Source organism: Mus caroli, chromosome 7, assembly GCF_900094665.2.
Source record: "Mus caroli chromosome 7, CAROLI_EIJ_v1.1, whole genome shotgun sequence".
NCBI lineage: Eukaryota > Metazoa > Chordata > Mammalia > Rodentia > Muridae > Mus > Mus caroli.
Window position 1 is genome coordinate 83,861,512 of NC_034576.1, and position 13,755 is coordinate 83,875,266.

General features: G+C 43.8%; 1 protein-coding gene across 3 annotated transcripts in view; it reads left to right on the plus strand.

Annotated features, from left to right (window-relative positions):
• The window catches only part of Pde8a (phosphodiesterase 8A), a 122,981-nt gene that overhangs the window by 78,111 nt on the left and 31,115 nt on the right, over window positions 1-13,755 (plus strand). For all 3 annotated transcript variants that reach the window (XM_021166273.2, XM_029479193.1, XM_021166274.2), the window contains exons 4-8: window positions 3,031-3,087; window positions 3,925-3,979; window positions 6,440-6,528; window positions 11,491-11,569; window positions 13,021-13,158. In XM_021166273.2, the coding sequence (XP_021021932.1) occupies window positions 3,031-3,087; window positions 3,925-3,979; window positions 6,440-6,528; window positions 11,491-11,569; window positions 13,021-13,158 (418 nt within the window). The remainder of the gene's footprint in view (window positions 1-3,030; window positions 3,088-3,924; window positions 3,980-6,439; window positions 6,529-11,490; window positions 11,570-13,020; window positions 13,159-13,755) is intronic.

A 13,755-nucleotide genomic window follows, 5' to 3' on the forward strand; every position in this document is an offset into this window, starting at 1 on the left:
CCATCCATCCACATCACTGTTGTTTGGGGTTTTCTATCATGTGTAATCAAGGGTAGTTCTGAGAATGCCCCAGTTTTCTTGGTCTCCTGACTTTGAAATCCGTCTTCCTAGTGTCCATTTTGATTATGTCAAATCATTTCTTTCCTAGTTTCATGATTTTTAAGGCAAGAATATTAGTTTTAATGGCCATTGTTTCTCATGCCATGTTCCGTGCCTGCCATTCCTATTTCTAGCCAGCTGTTCATTTTCACTAGAGGAAGTCAAGTGTTTGCTTCTGTCTTCACATACAGTTTAGCGCTGCGTCGACGGGCTTGTGGCTGGGTGGACATGCTCCCTCTCCTGCTTCTTCCTTGACACAGAGCTCCATGTCTGTTTCCTGCAGTGATAGGCAGGTTGTCCACAGCTCCTCCTCATATATTACTTGCATGGTTGCCCACTTGCCACTATATTACCGTAACTGTTTCCCCCACTAAAATGTTAAGAGTGTATTTGACATGGCTGGCTGGAAACTTAAGTCTCCCTTTCCCTCTCCATCGCTGTTATGATGAAGGGCATGGCGGGAACCTGTAAGAACAGATGGAGTGTCCCTAGAGTCACATGGGTTTTGTTACCAGGAGTGCACCAGCTTTGTACAAATAAGGGTCTGCTGCACCAATGATCCTTCTGGAGCTGAGAGACCCTCCTCTAGCCTTTCTCTCCAGAAACTGAGTCTGGTCTTCTCCTAGCAGGAAGACCAGGGTTGGACACCTAGCCAGCCCTACAGTCCCCTGTGTGGAAAGTCTTTTCCAGTAGGGCTCTACAGTGTCCTTTAGGTTGGCTCCTGTGGAGAAGAAGGACAGATGAGAGCTAGTAGAGTCGAGTGGACATTAGGAAACACAAAAATGTTAAAAAAGGATGGGGAGAGCTATGTGCTCATGAGAGATTAGCTGGGCCCTGGAGCTGCTTTTTGTTTTTGCACAGCTCTCACTGAGAACTAGTGACCCACAGGAAACTGCAGTCTGCATGCCCCAAGGTAAGAGCGAGCAAAGGATAGAGGCTCTGCCTAGTCTGTGATCACATTCCTGCTGCAAGGGTAAGGAATTGTTTTAGTTTCATTTCTGTTGTTGTGATAAAATATCCTGACAATAGTAATTTAGCGGAGAAAGGGTTATTTTAGCTCACAATTCCGTTTTATGGTCTATCACTGTGGTGAAGTCAAGGTGACAGGAATTGGAAACAGCTAGATACATTACACCCATAGGTAGAAGCAGAGAAAAATGGAAGTACACTTGTCTACCCACTTGCTTGCTTTGTGCTCAGCACTTAAGGCAATCCCTACAGACAAGTCCATAGGTCAACAGAGTGCTGACCATGTCTTACTGATACATTCTCTCTCCAGGACATTGTGGGTTGACAGGTAAAGCTGATAATCACTAGTAGTCAACTGGGACAAAACACGCACGGATACATAAAGCCTGCAAATCTTAAAATGGTCAGCGTCTGGCTCTTTACAGGAAGCTTGTGAGGATCAGTGCACACACTGTGTGTGGTGCTTCCCTTGCTGACTTCTAGAGTAGTTGTGTTATGTGCCATCTTTGGAGAAATTGGGAAGTAGCCACTCTGTGAGTCACAAGTGGCTCTGCCTTTTTTTTTTTTTTTAAGAGCTGAAGTCATGGAATCAGCCTTGGCTAGTTTCTGTCCCATTGTCTTCCAGGAGGCCGGTGTGATTGTCTCTTAGTTAGGACAGTCTGAATATGGCGCTCTTTACCACTCCCATCCAAGATCCCTCCTCTTCCTCCAGTGGGTGGAAGGAGATAGCTTAGATAACTCCACTGTTTTCTCAGTGGAAGTTGAGTTCAGAGCTGTGGTATGCCTCCAGCAGAGTGTTTCTTTTCTTTTGATACTCCTCTGCATTCCCTATATGCCTTCCCTCTGATCTCTTCGCTAGGTTGTCATCACTCGTGGTCTATGTAACTGCTTCCCCTAAAGGGCTGAGGGGAGAGCCTCATACTCCTTGGGTGATGTCAATGGAGCAGGGTCTCATACTCTTCCCCACCAAACCTCCGTCCTAACCTTTAATCACGGTGGTGGCTCTTCATTGCGACTGACAACAGTATCTTGTATTTCCTGGTCTTGGTTTTGTGGTGGTGTGGTTTTGCCTCCAAATTACCTTAGAATTCTTCATTCTTGTTAGGGGACCCACATGGAGACTTGTGCTACATATGTGCGGGGAGCCTAGGTCCAGCCTATGCATGCTCTGTGGTTGGCAGTTCAGTCACTGTGAGTTCCCATGGGCCCAGGTTAGTTGACTCTGTAGGTCTTCTTGTGGTGTCCTTGACCATTCTGGCTCCCTCAGTCCTTCCTCCCACTCTTCCACAAGACTCCCTCTGGAGTGGGGCCTTACTCTGACTCTGTTGCCTGCCTTTGGATCCCTTTTCCCTAGCTGGGCTGCCTTGTCTGGCCTCAGTGGGAGGGGATGCACCTAGCTTGATGTGCCAGGATGGGTTGGTACCCATGGGGGGAGGCTTCCCTTCTCAGAGGAGAGTGGGAAGGAGAATGGGAGGATACATTGGAAGGAGAGGAAGAGGGGGGGGGGGGCTGCAATCGGAATGTAAAGCAAATGAGTAAATAAATTAAGGAAAAGAAAAAAAAGAATTCTATGTGTTCTTTGACAAGCTGATCCCTGTTTGCTGTGACCTGCAGTCTGCACAGGCAGGAGAAGCTTGCACTTCCTTCCAGGGGAGGAGACAAGTGATTGTGGCCCCTTTCTAGTAAGTACAGTGTAGGGGAGAGTGTCCCCCGGGCTAATGCATAAAGAGTCTCCTTAACTGTTTCATTTGTGCATGATAATTGTCATGGTTATTACGGTCCACTGATGAGGAGTTTATCCCCAGGAAAGATCAAATAACTGAGACCATGAATCCACAGTGTGAAGGGAGCCCTTCCTCTTCTTGTTTTCCTCCCCAACTGTAATTCTACAGCTAAAACTATGAAAGTATATTTATTTTTAAGAATTGTTTTTATATTTGTTTAAAATTTTGTTTTTTAAAGGTCTATCAGATCATCAAAATTCTCAGAAAACACAGTTATTGTTGGTGTAGTACGCAGGTAAACATTTTTTTAATGTTGAAATTTATATATCAATGCAATGTTATCAACAGATGGCAAAATAAGGGCTTGCCTGTGCCAGGAGAGCCCCTTTGAAGTCTGGCTTCCGTTTCTCTGTAGCATTTTATTTTTTCTTCTTTGCTTGACCTCAGGGAGGAAGTTTGCTTTCAGGTTTAGTTTTCTAAACTTTGAACCTCCGTTTGCAGGCAAACTATTAAGAAAATTCCATTCTCTTAAGGGTGAAGGTTGTGAAGAGGGGTCTTTGTAGGGCCTTTAATTCAGGTATCTATAAGGATTCAGGTGCCACATAAGTGCAGGGAATCTTCTCACATTAGAGCAAGGAGAAGAGACTATACAAGGAAGAGAGCAACCCTTAACTATGCACGATTCCCAGTCAGTGTAGACAGACATGCTTCTGTGCTCTGTAATCTTCTCAGCATGGAAGAGAGGAGAATTTAATAGTTTCAGCATATAGAGATTTATATATTAAGTATATACCTGGACACTATTCAGTTGTTAACATAGCCTTTGTATTTAAAGTATTAAAATACTTAGATGGAACACCAGGCACCTGTCGTCTAGTACTTGGAGGCCCAGGAAAGAGGATCCACAGATTGAGCCTAGGAGTTGAGGCCAGCCTGAGCAACAGCACACCCTATCCCCACTAAACAGGCTATGAAAAGATCCTGCCAAAAGGCTAAACACTAAATTGAGACAATAATTCATTTTTAATTTCATATGCATATATCTCATTCATTTGAAAGTATATGTTATGTGACTGTTGAAGATTATGTAAATTAGTGAACACTATCTAACCCTTACGATCTTCCTTTGAAGGGTGGACAAAGAAGAATCATCTTTGATGCCCTTCCTTGCTGCTGGCTTCACACGGGTATGTGCCTACTTCTTAGATGGACAAGTGTAATTCAGAGACATTTTTACCTCAATTCAGTGTCCAGCAAAAAATTTTAAATTATTTTGAAGAAAAATTGTTCCTGTACTGTGTCACAGCTTGTTTTGACTTTGAAAACTGATAGTCTAATCTGTAACACTTCATTTCCTGAGTCTTGAAACTATGCCTGCCAGAGTAATAAACGACCTGCACCGACAGACTCATTTACAAAGTATATTAGGATGCTTTTACGTGAGCTTGAGATTTATGAAGTCAGTTCAGTTCAGTGATTCTGGAAGAGAGGCAGCCCAAACCCTGGCTCCTCGCCCTTTACGTCCACCTTAGTCTGTTGTTTCTCTTAAACCAGAAGGCTGCTCAGGATTTTAGCCAGCTGGTTGTAGATGAGCTATAGGATTTGGGGACAGAGTGAGTGGAAGAAAACTTGATTAGGATGTAGAAGGCCTTGTGTTTGATCCCTAGCTCCGAAACACAAACAAAATCAAAGGGCGTGGAGAGAACAGATGGGTGCGGGGCACGTACCCAGAATCCCAGCTTACTGAGGGTAAAAATGGTTTGGTAGATATATAACATTTCTACCCAGTGAAAAATCTGGTTACGTGGTAGGCTATTTATTGCAGTGGACAAACAGACATGATTTCTGTCTCTGCCCCATATTGATCTGGCTAGGATTGGTGGTAGACAGACGTGTAAGAGCTCCACCTCCTCCTCCTCAGAGTGATCCCAAGGTCTCGCTGGCAGAGCAGTTGATGATCCTTGTCTGTCTCAAGGCCTCCACCCCACCTGGTGGAGCAGCATGAAATCCCCCCCTTGCTGTCCCTGGCTAGTCAGTTGTAGGCACCTATATGTATTATATGACAGCCATCTTGGTTGTTCCCTGAACTGCTGCTCTGGGAAGAAGGTCCATGCTCTGTGTCCGTCAGGACGTGAGAGCTAGAAGGAAAGTCATCCTGATCTCTGGGTGAGAAGGGCTCTGCCTGTAGGCATGCAGCCCCACTGTGCTCCTGGCTCAGTCCTTGCCCCTTCTCTGCTTAAATAGTACCAGCTTTCTTTTCTTTTTAAACGATTTCTATCTGTGTTATGGCTGTTTTGCTTGCATATGTGTCTGTGCCAGCAGAGCAGAAAGAGGGTGTCAGATTCCCCGGAACTTACAGGATGGTTGTTAGCCACCATGTAGGTGTTAGTAATTGAAATTGGGTCCTCTGGAAGAGCAGCCAGTGCTCTTAGCCATGGAGCCAACTCTTTAGCCCCACTACCTGCTGCTGTTTTCATTCCTGTAGCAGTTGGGAGGCAGAATGCTTCCTCCTGCCGTCTCTGTTCTTCCGGAGGTCTGTGGTGGGTAGGAAAGCAGTACTTCTCATTTGTAAGTGAGGAGGCCAGCTCAGGCAGAGTGCCTCAGTAGGATCATACAGCTTCTAACTGGTATGTCCACATGACTGCAGATTGCTTGTCACTCAGACAAGACACAGATCATGCACATCTTCCTTCACCTTGGCAGCAGAGGGACCTGCTCAAGCAGCCCATGTCCCGTTTTGATCTGGCTGGGACTGGGACAGCAGTCTAAGAGCTCGGTTTCCCCTCAGCCAGAGTTACTGTGCATTTACTGTGCAGGTAAAAGCAAAGAGCTCGTTTCAGAAACGGGAGTGAACCTGCTCGTGAGTGTCTCCTGTCAGAATGATACTACGGTTAGACCTCTAACCACGAGTCCTTTCAGCCAGCTCTGTACCTAAAGTATTCAGGAGAAAACATTCCACATGTGATTCTAGAGGTCACTCGAGTATACAGAAAGATAGCGTTTCTATGGAAATACTGTGCCATTTTCTATAAGGAAGTTGTGTGGTCTCTGCGGGTACCCTGAGACCTGTAGGTATGTGACAGCATAATGACTTCTAAGATACCATAATGAAATACATTTTTTAATGGTGGGATGAATCCAGTTTCTTGTAACTGTGCAGTCTGCTTTGTTGTGGGATGTAAAGGTTACCATATAGAATACTTAATGTCCACAGCAGTAAGAGACACCGGACAAATCCCATGCCTTCCCCTGGTGCCTTGCTGTGGGGAATGATTACCATTCAGCTCCTTTGGCAGTTAGTGGAAAATGTTACTCACATAGGAGTTCCCTCCTTGAGCCACAGATGTAAGCAGAAGTGAAAATCCTATCAGCAAGACTTTGGTTAGTAAATTTACTTTCTATAGTCTAACCCTAGCTTTATAAATGACAGGGAGATAACCAGAGAATCTTAGTGTTTCTAATTTTAAAGCTAATTTGGTACATTTAACTTTCATCTCTCATCTTCTGTTGTACATTAATGACTACAAAGTAGTTTTTTGTTTTTTTTTAAATTTGAGTAGCCAAATTGAAAGGCGTGTTTAGAATTTCTTTTGTGGCGTACATCAAAGGTGCTTCTTCATCTACAAAGCTCCCCTTTCTGTTTATAGAGGTTTATAGAAAACCCCAACGTCATGGCCTGTTATAATGAACTGCTCCAGTTGGCATTTGGAGAGGTGCGGTCACAGCTGAAACTCAGGTAATTCTGTCCTGCTAAACGGCCCTCTAGACCCCAGGGCAAACTTGCAAGCAAAGAGTTTTTTGGCCATAGCTGATAGCAGTTGAGGTAGGGTAAGTTTAAGTTGGCTGTTAGTAAAATGCTTAACATGCAAACGTGAGGACCAGGATTCACTTGAATTCAGAGCCCCATATCCACATGAAAAGCTGCGGTGCCTGTAATCCCCGCTCTGAAGATACAGAGGATCCTTGGAGTTCAGGTTCAGGGAGACTCTGACTCAAAAATAAAGTGGGGAGCAATTGAGGAAGACAACCAGATGTTGACTTCTGGCCTCTACACATACGTTGTCATCGTCGTTATTGTTGTTGTTTTGTTCTGTTTCGTTTAAGATGTAATAGATAGTGGGCTGCCTGTGCTTCTCAGAAGACTTTCTGGAATCTGTCTCAATGTCTGATGAGTGACTCCCATTTAAACTTGAGACCTCAAAGCAGTAGTAAATGAGAAAAAAGTCAGATACAAAACCACACACCTGGATTTTCTGTTTTCCGTGCTAAGGGGAAAATACTTTATACCATACCCAATAGAGTGCCATTTTTCTCTCTGACAACCGATATTTTTTCCTACTCTACATTATCAATATTGTCATTAATTCTCTTTTTGTTTGTTGAGACGGCTCTCATGGAGCATAGTGTGGCCTGGAGCCTGTTGTGTAGCCACGGTTGACCTTGACCTTGGAATCCTCATATCTTAGCCTCCTGAGTGCTTGCATCATAGGCCTGCGCCACCATGTGCAGCTGAGACTTTTTTTTTTAATAAGAAACAAGTAGAAGCCTAGATATTTGTAGATCAAGTAAGAAAAGGTTTTTGAATGCTCCTAGGTTTAAAGAATAAAACCAGCCATTCTCCTTATTCTGTGTCTCTTCTGTGTCCGACTATTTAGCATTCTTTTTAAATTGGGGTCAAAGGGAGAAGCCATTGCTCTGTATATGTATGCCCACGGCAGATAAAAAGCTATCGAAATTGCAGTGTTACAATTTGTAGGAAACACTACAAGGCCCCCTATGCAGGAAAGACATGTGCTGCTTAGAATGAAATGAATTACTAGAATCAGTGCAGAAACATTGTCACGAAGCAGAAATGTTTAAAGGCTGGGTGAGAAAAGTCATGTGACTCTCAGCTAAGTGCTCACAGTAGCCACCGGGCAGTTAGTTCATTTGTTTGTGACTCATATTTACTTGTATGTGTCTATTTTGAGTTAGGGTCTCACTCACTGTCTCTCACAGGCTGTTCTTGAACTCACAGAGATCTGCCTGCCTCTGCCTCCTGAGTTGCTAGAATAAAATGTGTGATCCCAGCACACCTGGCCTGTAATTTACATTTCAGATACTATAGTTGTTTTCTTTCCCCATCTCCTGAAGTTGATAACTTTCTTCTTCAATATCTTAGTGTAGTGAACACCATAGCACCAGCATATAGTCCTGCACTGAAACCCCTGGGTCTCCTTTACCCACTTCTAAATCTTGTTCTCACTGAGTCCCAACTCTTCTGGGTTTCTCTGGACTCTAGTCAATTATTTTTGTCTTCACTTACTCTTGGAGTAAGGTCACTGTCTTTTGCCTGGATTGTTGAATTCTCAGCCAGGCTCCCTGCCATTACCTCAGACTTCCTCTTGTCTTCACATGGCATTTGTGTTTCTGTCTTGAAATCTTCCATGAGTTTAAGGAGAAGTCCAGATCCCCAGATGTGGCCCCCACGACTCTCCTGAGTCTGTCTCTCCTGAATCTACACTCGCTTTCTCAACTCCCATCATGCCTTGTTCTGGCTGACAGCCAACAGAGATGTACATTACAAAAGAAAAGAGGAAAAATATGAAGGGGAAGGGAAATGTGGGGCTGGAGTGGTGAATAGAGGGAGACCTGTTCTGCTGGGTGCTGGAAGCCGGAAGCGGCAGCCTTGTTCCTGCGGTGTCATTGACTAGAATGTTCAGACAGGCTGATCAGCATGGTAGTTAAGTAACACAAGGAAGTGAGCTTTTCAGAGCATAGGATTATGACAGCTGCCTAATTACTTGAAAAAGAAATTAATGTACTCAGTTTCACTCCCTACCCCAAATAACCGCCAATGAACTAAAACCTTAATTGTAGAGCCATGCTAAATGCTCAAAAAATATAAGCAAAATATTTGATTGGATGATGAAGTCATTTTAAAGTCACCACGCCATAAAGACTTGAGTTCCACAAAGGAAGAGAAACCTATGAAGTAAGAGAAAAACATTAGGCCTTTATATACTTAAAAGGGAACAAACCCTGAAATAATGTTAAGGTTATAGGAAAACGAGTAGAAAAAATTATTTGTTGCATATCCAGCGAACATTAGTCAAGTTAACATCCTAAATAAGCTTTATGGATATGAATCAAATAATGAAATAATCCAGTAAAAAAAAAATATTTAAAGCTATGCACAAGCAATTCACACGTCAGAAAACATGAAAAGAAGCTCGCCTGAGCTAGCAGTCAAGGCAGTAAGGATGAAGTGTAGTGTGTCTACCGGGCAGTTCTGCTCTGGTTGAGGAAGAGTGGCATCTCAGTGGGGCTTCCTACAGGCCCGAGTCCTCTGCTGCTCTGTGAGTCTGTGCTTTGTTGTTGTTTAATTTTGAGGCAGGATCTCACTACGTGGCCTTGGCTGGCCTGGAACTCACTATGTAGACTAGGCTGGCGCCTGCTTCTGTATCCTCAGTACTTTTTTTTATCAACTGAGCAATCTCACCAGCTGCTTTTGTTTTGTTTTTACAGGGTTTTATTTTTAATTATGTGTATGGGGGTCGGGGTTGTGTAAATGAGTATAGGTGCCTGCAGGAGCCAGAGGCATCGAATTCCCCTGGAGCCGGCATAACAGGCACTTAGGAGCTGCCTGACCTGGGTGTGGGGAACTGAACTGAAGTACTGATAGAGCAACACATGCTTGGAATGCTAAGCCATCTTCAGCCCCTTCATTTAAATATATATATATATATATATATATATATATATTTTATTATTTTTAATTAGGTGTATATGTGTGTGTTGTACCTGGGGTGGGGGCATTGTGCACATGACTGCAGGTGTCCTCAGAGTCCAGGGGAAGGTGCTAAGTCCCATGGAGCTGCACTTACAAGCTGTTGTGAGCTGTCTGATATGGAACAGGGAACCAAACTCAGGTCCCCTGGAAGAGTAGTAAGTGCTCTTAGCCACTGAGTCTTCTCTCCAGCTCCTTGCTTCTAATTTTTTTTTAGTAGAAATTGATATATTTATATTGTGGGTTTGTGTATATGGGTGTGGGCGTGCACAGTGTATATGTGGAGGTCTGAGGACACCTGGGGGTGTCTTTTCTCTCTCTCTCTCTCTCTCTCTCTCTAACCATTTGAGTCCTGGAGAGCTTACTCAGGTTGTAGAGGTTAGCAGGAGGACCTTCACCCTCGAAGGGCTCCTTCTGTTTTCAATAGCAGCTTTTTTGAGCAAGAAGAATGAAAAAGCATTGTTGCTTTTAAAGTTTTTACTTATTTATTCTCTGCGTTTTGTGTATGAGATGGCAGTTAGGTGCGTTTTAGTGCGGTGATTATGCTTGAACAGTCTGGAGCAGCCTGTGTGCCTCCTCGTGGTGTGACCTTACAATTCAATAATACGGTGATTGAACATGGTGACAGAGAGCCATCGTTATTGATATGTTCAGTGAGAAAAAGAGATGATAAAGCTGTAAGAATGATTGCATTTCTATAAATATACATGCTAACATATATGTTTGTAAAAGAAACTTCGTAGAGTGCTTGATGTTGATATGTCTAAGCTTGGGGTTTCAGATGTTCTCGTCTCATTTATGGCACAGCCTTATGAGATGGATGTCACATGCCATTCACCCCATGTTCCCGTTTAAGGCTTACTCAGTGGTCTTGTTGTGTCCCAGAGCTGTGCACTCACCAGAACACGTCCAGAACATTTTTACTAAGTCCAGGCCCACACCCTTATTTTGCTCTCTGTATTGGGATTTGCCTGTTTTAGACAAAGATATTTCATATAAATGGAGTCATACAGTGTGTGGTCCCTTGTAACTGTCCTCTTGCATTTAAATGTCTTTTTTGTTTGTTTGTTGTTGTTTTATTTTGTTTTGTTTTTCAAGACAGGGTTTCTCTGTATAGCCCTGGCTGTCCTGGAACTCACTTTGTAGACTAGGCTGGCCTCCAACTCAGAAATCCGTCTGCCTCTGCCTCCCGAGTGCTGGGACTAAAGGCATGCGCCACCATGCCTGGCTTAAATGTCTTTTTAAGGCACATCTATCTATACCATACCATAGATAGCAGGACTTCACTGGGTTTTATATCTGTATAGTATTCCATTATGTGCATATATCACACTTTCTCATTCATTCTTTGCCGGTGCACATCTGAGCTGTTAGAACTAGGCAGCTGTTATGAGCAAGTCTCAGTGTCAACAGATGTGCTCACTTTTATTAAGTACATAATCAGGAGTAGATACAGCTGCATCATATGATGACTTTATGCTTAACCATTGGCAGAATTTTTAGACTGTTTTCCAGAATGGGGGCAGTACCAATTTTACATCTCTACAAGCCATGCATGATGGCACCACTAGTATTTGTCACCCTTCTTATGCTTAGGGTGGAGTGATGAACTATTTTACTTATATCTTCTAGCTGGCTACTTCCCCCTCTGCCAGGTTGGGCAACAACCTTGACTTTCTCTCCTCTCATTTATCCCTTATGAAGGTTCTTTCATGCTGAAAAGGACATTCTAAGTGTTCAGGGAACCACGACTACAGTGATGTATAGCATCCTGGTACACAGTACGAGGGCTGCAGAGGTCTTCTTTATGCTGTCAGCTAGTTCCTCTTCTGAATGAGCCAGGCACTCCAGTACCCTCGACTGTGCTAGACTTGGTGACTGAGACTAATGTAAATACACTCATCAGACCTTTTGTTTTCGTCCTAAAAGGGCTTGTAACTCAGTATTCACTGCATTAGAGAAAAGTCAAGAAGCAATTGAAATTACAAGTGAAGACCACATTATACAGGTTTGTTATTTTTGGAAATCTATGGTTCTGCATTTATTTTGTTTGTTATTGTTTTTAGGATTGTAGCCCCACAATTTGATTTTCTTTTTCCTTTTGGAAGTCTAAAAGCCCATATCTTCCCCCCTTACCCCTCCCAGATGATTGTAAGAGCAAAATCAATAAAATATGTAATTTAAAATAAATTCTCTAGATAAGAAAACGATCTCTTATGGAAGTAGAGATGTCGCAATGGCCGATCTTGTCCCATTCTTCTTCCGGGGCAGCCGGGTGTTTTCACCAGGAGAGGCTTACCGAGGAGGCGTGCGCCGGGCTTGCCACACACAAGCTTTCCTCACTGGGTTTACATGTTTCCCTGCTGTTTTTGGAGGCAGTTTAAACTTGTAAAAATTTACCAAAACCAGAAAATAACAGGCTAGGCTACCATTATTAGCAAAAATGGTTTCTATAAGAGATAAATAGATATCTATAAAGATAATTGGTTCTTATGGCTCCAGGGCAGCTGTCCCAGGGAAGGATGCCTCCTTTCATCTGAAAATGAAATCCATTTTGATTGTAGTTCATTGGATCTTAACTTAAGGCTCCTTTTGTTACTGGTACTGGCATTTGGGAGTCAGTGCTAAGAGGCAGCTCGGGCCATGAGTTGAGGGCCCAGGCTTCTGTCTGCCTCAGACAGCAGTGCATCTTTGGGCAAGTCACTTAATCTAGCTGAATCCACTTTCTCTTAGTACAAATGGGAGTGAGAGTAGCAGCCACCCACTGCTGTGCTATGAAAGCAGAACCCTTCATAAGGCTTTGGGGGTTGCCGGAGCTCACATGTGCCATGCGCTTGCTTCAAGAATCTAGTAAGGAAAACAGGGCCTGCTAGTGGCTGTCAGCTTCTGCTTTATCACCACCCACACATGCTCAGTGTTCTTGTGGGTTTTCCTTGTCTTTTAATTGTATTTGAAACGCATCGCCACACTTTTCATGTATAACTACTTTCTGCGCTGTAGCTGCTTTGCCCACGTTATTTATGAACTGTGCCAGAGAGGCATTGTTTTTATCCTCCCATCCAGGTGAGCACAGGGGTGAAGTTACTCTCAGAGGTCCAGAGGGCAGAGCCTGGGTTTTTAAAACCCAGCTTGGTACATGACTTCACTCTAGCTGCATCTGGGCAGCTCTGGTGTAGCAGCCTGGGTTTGTGCTGAGAACATGCCTTCCTTGGTCTTCATTGAAGTTGGAGTGAGCCTGCTGCCACTCTGGAGTCTCAGAAGGACACAGCAGGAGACCCAGCCATGTCACCTAAGCAAAAGCTTCCCCAGAATGCAAAGTTCTTGTGGCTGTAGAACATTGACGATGGCATCCAAGTTTCTGGGTTTCCAGGAGGAGGGGGTGGTACTTAGGTAGAAAATGTTAATTTTTTCCAAATATCTTTAAATTCACTTCATTTTTTTTCCTTTGTCTCTTTTCAGTATGCAAACCCTGCATTTGAATCAACAATGGGTTATCAGTCAGGAGAATTAATAGGGAAGGAGTTAGCACAAGTGCCCATAAATGAAAAGAAAGGTGATTTGCTCGATGCCATAAATTCATGTGTCACAGTAGACAAGGTAAGTAAGATGCTAGCTGGTACTGTCATCACTTGCGGGTAAGGCTGGAAGCCTGGTGTTCAGTGAGCACCACATGTAGCAGTGGCCTCGACTGCATCCTCTTGCCAGAAGTCCTGTCACTCTCACTTTACAGATGCAGAGCTGAAGCCAAGGATGCACTATGATTAACCAGCGAGCATAATTACTAGGATTGACCTTAAAATTAGTGTTTTTATCTGAGCGGTGTGAAATAGTTGGAGTGTGTGTGTGTGTGTGTGTTTAAGGAAGGGTTTCTCTGTGCAGCCCTGGCTGTCCTGGAAAGCTGGTATTCCTGACAACTGAGCTTTTAAGTGGTAGACGTTGGCACATGGTTCTGGGTAGGGGCTTCCAGTGAGGCAGCACACCCTTAGAGCATGTCGGAGCCCCAGTCATTCATTGAGCAAGTTTCAAATACCAGCTGTGTGCCAAGCACTGTGTGCCAAGCACTGTGTGCCAAGCACTGTGTGCCAAGCACTGTGCTGAGTCCTGCCACAGAAGGATGGTCACAGCAAGAGCATTGGCCTTGGAGAACTCATTTTCCAGAGTTGGAAACGAAGGGGTCGTTGTTGACAGTGAGAT